The sequence below is a fragment of the Phaseolus vulgaris genome, chromosome 6, assembly GCF_000499845.2.
Source record: "Phaseolus vulgaris cultivar G19833 chromosome 6, P. vulgaris v2.0, whole genome shotgun sequence".
NCBI lineage: Eukaryota > Viridiplantae > Streptophyta > Magnoliopsida > Fabales > Fabaceae > Phaseolus > Phaseolus vulgaris.
Genome location: NC_023754.2, coordinates 24,009,061 through 24,012,008, shown reverse-complemented (window position 1 = coordinate 24,012,008; position 2,948 = coordinate 24,009,061). Strand labels below are relative to the sequence as shown.

The 2,948-nt window shown below is 37.7% G+C and overlaps 1 protein-coding gene across 3 annotated transcripts; it reads right to left on the bottom strand.

Annotated features, from left to right (window-relative positions):
- LOC137832064 (O-fucosyltransferase 23-like) lies at positions 1 to 2,948 on the bottom strand. Of its 3 annotated transcripts, XM_068640045.1 has the most exons (4): positions 2,673 to 2,948; positions 2,369 to 2,423; positions 2,048 to 2,210; positions 1 to 1,530 (listed from the first exon to the last, which is right to left on the bottom strand). In XM_068640045.1, the coding sequence occupies exons 1-4, from the start codon at positions 2,792 to 2,794 to the stop codon at positions 635 to 637; spliced, it is 1,236 nt and encodes a 411-aa protein (XP_068496146.1). In that variant the 5' UTR covers positions 2,795 to 2,948; the 3' UTR covers positions 1 to 634. The 3 variants fall into 3 exon arrangements, with proteins under 3 accessions (XP_068496146.1, XP_068496144.1, XP_068496145.1); XM_068640043.1 differs by having other exon boundaries at positions 1 to 2,210; positions 2,332 to 2,746; XM_068640044.1 differs by having other exon boundaries at positions 1 to 2,210; positions 2,369 to 2,746.

The following is a 2,948-nucleotide window of genomic DNA, read 5'->3' as shown; positions in this document are numbered from 1 at the left end:
TACAATAATGCAAAATATCATTTATTTCTTTTTGAAAAAAAAAATGTATGAATTGAGTCTACAGGACTTGTCAGAATCCAGGTTGTAGTAACAAGAGAAAACAAACTCATACTTTTATGGCATGAGTTTGTTTTTCACCAACTTCATTGACAGAAAATCATTTCTAAAGATGGAATTTTCCAGTTATTGCAAAAAAGAAATAAAAAGAGGGTCCACTTTTTTTTCTTTAATAACTGAAAAGGGCACACTTTGTGTTCTCTTAAATGTACAACAAAAGTAGACACAACCAGAGCATACAGTTATAGACTTCGCCCACACACGTGAACCCTATACACCAACAGTAACACTTCCCAAACTGTAGACACAAATTGAATACAGAAACCAAAACCTACCCTTTCCGAGGGACTTCGTTTTTTAACAACCAAACAGTGCCCACCTTAAAAATTTGTTTCAAAATAATGGGTTCAGTTTACACAACGAGAAACTGTACCTCAAGTGTGCATTCTCTACATCAACGTCCTTCTTTTAAAGTGTGTCATTCATCCCTACAAGTCAAAATGTTGAGCCAAGAAAAAGGGGCTCTTCATCTACTCTAAAACTTTGCAGCCGGAATAATTAATTAAACAAGGTACTGTTAACAAGAGATGTGATTGGTGCCATAGCTGATTGCTTGAAGACTTGATTCTGACATGTTTGTAACCCATCTCATTGGACCATTTGATGTTCCTGGTATGTTGTAAGCATAAGAAGGCCATCTAACATTTTCTGCACACATGTTGGTGGCATTCATTCTGATCATCTTCTGTGTTCTTTCAAGAGCTATAAGACTTGAAAATGTGGAGAAACTGTTTCCCACAAAGGTATCAGCTCTTAAACACACTTCATAGTCGATTGCAGACTGAATTAAATACGGATACTTCTTATAAATTCCATCAACACCAAGTTTCTTCTTCTCAAAAGGAAGAAACCCTTCTTCCCAACCTTCAAGTATGGAAGAATTGTTGAGGAGTTTATCAGCAACAGCAAGATAAACAACAACTGGAGTCTTCAAACCAGCAATGTTCCTAACTCTTTCCACTATCTCTTTCTTGCTACTGCAGATTTGATTCGTGTTCAATCGCCTCTCTAAATTTTTACAGTGAATCATCCAATCAATTTCTATCCTCATGTGGACAGCAACATACGGAAGGGGCTTAAAAGAAGGTCCATCACTGGTGATACTGTTCTGCATTTCCGCTGCTTCAGTGTTGCCTGCTATCTTTCCTCCAACAGCTCTAATCCTAGACACAACTCTGTCTGCTTCCTTAGCAATCTCTTCTGTCAAATCCAAGCATTCAAAAATCCTTGCATAGTCCTTCACAGGCCAATGATCATGCCACAAGAAAGGGTTCTTCCCTACAATCCGAATTACCTCGTGATCATCTAAAGAGCCCTTACCATGCTCCTTCAATTGTGACAAATCTCTCTCCACTGTCCACCTCCTGCCACTTCCCTTTTCCATTTCCAGCACTTCTGTTCTATTCGAGACATCTGAATAGCGCCCCAACCGGACAAAACCATTGCAAAGGGTATTAAACTTATCAAATTGGAAAATCTTATCAAAGGAAATAGGTTGCAAGAGATCAATTTCTTTGTAAAACAATGAGGCACTAAGGCTTGGCATCAACAATGTTCTGTTCAGCATTCTAGCAGTAAGACAGGCCCTTGCAAACGCAATCTTCTGGTTGTTTAATCCCCATACAATCTGGGGAACCACCAAAAACTTATCTTGCCGTATTCCAAAGTCAAAATTCAACAATGGAGTGCGGATATAAACAAGGTTGCTCCATTCAATCCCGTCAAAGCCAAGGAAGGATGGAAACAACAGTGCTCTAAGAATCAAAACAGTAACAAGTAAAAACATACATTTGCTAGTTACTGAATTCATTGTGCCGATCAAAAACTTCGGCAACACTTCCATGTATGATAACGATTCACTCACTCAACCATGCAAATCATCACCAATTATTTACTTCAACATAAAATCTCAGATCACAGCATCACTTACAAAATTGATCAACATCGATGTGGAGAAGCCGTGCGAACAAATTCGAAGGTAAAGATCCAATTTTGAAGGACCCCACTATCTGACTCGACTGATGATTGATACAAAGGGAATAACAAGAAAAGCAAGAAATTTGCAACAGAGGATTCCCTCCAAAGATGAATATCTACAAAACAAAAATCACAAAGAATCAGCTACGAATTTGTGATTCTATAAAATCGAATTCTGATTATAGTATGCAGCGATTCAGTAAGAAATTAGAGGCATGTGGAAAAGAAATAAGAGACATGTGAATGTTGGTGAGAAAACCATCACAAGCTATACCTCTTCTGCACTGCCTGTCTCCAGCTCTTTCCAGCCTTTTTGAACACCATTCAATCTATTTAATAAGATAAATATTAATATTAATGTCACCTTGGACTGCTTTGTATGATGTCGATACGTTCACAAATATTTAACTTTTACATAAACTTTAATTATTCAAATAAATATTCTCAAATGCCTTATAATATATGTATAATATAAAGTACTCAGCAGTTAAACGCTTGATTGATATCCAATCTCCATCTTATATTATTAATTAAATATATCAACGCTGGACTAACATTAAAGAGCTGGAGACACGCACCCAGAAATGCGAAAAGCAAAGGAGACACGAGACACATCGATAAGAACGTGTCCGGTGAAACCAACGAGGAAGAAAAACAAACAGCATTTAATGAGGAATTTTGTTGGGTGTGTTAAAGCCATAGCAGCGTCTGTGTGTTGGTTTTCTCACCTTTGGAAGGAAAGTTTTTGAATCAGTGATGAAACGACCGTGTTTTAGGGTTGTGGGGTACACGAGAAAGCAACCCAGAGAATAATAAAGAAATGGGGTGCGATGAGAGATGCAAAAGGAAGCAGC

What these genes read in the sequence shown, in the direction of transcription:
- LOC137832064 (XM_068640043.1), bottom strand. Translation starts at nt 1,960, where the DNA reads ATGGAAGTGTTGCCGAAGTTTTTGATCGGCACAATGAATTCAGTAACT.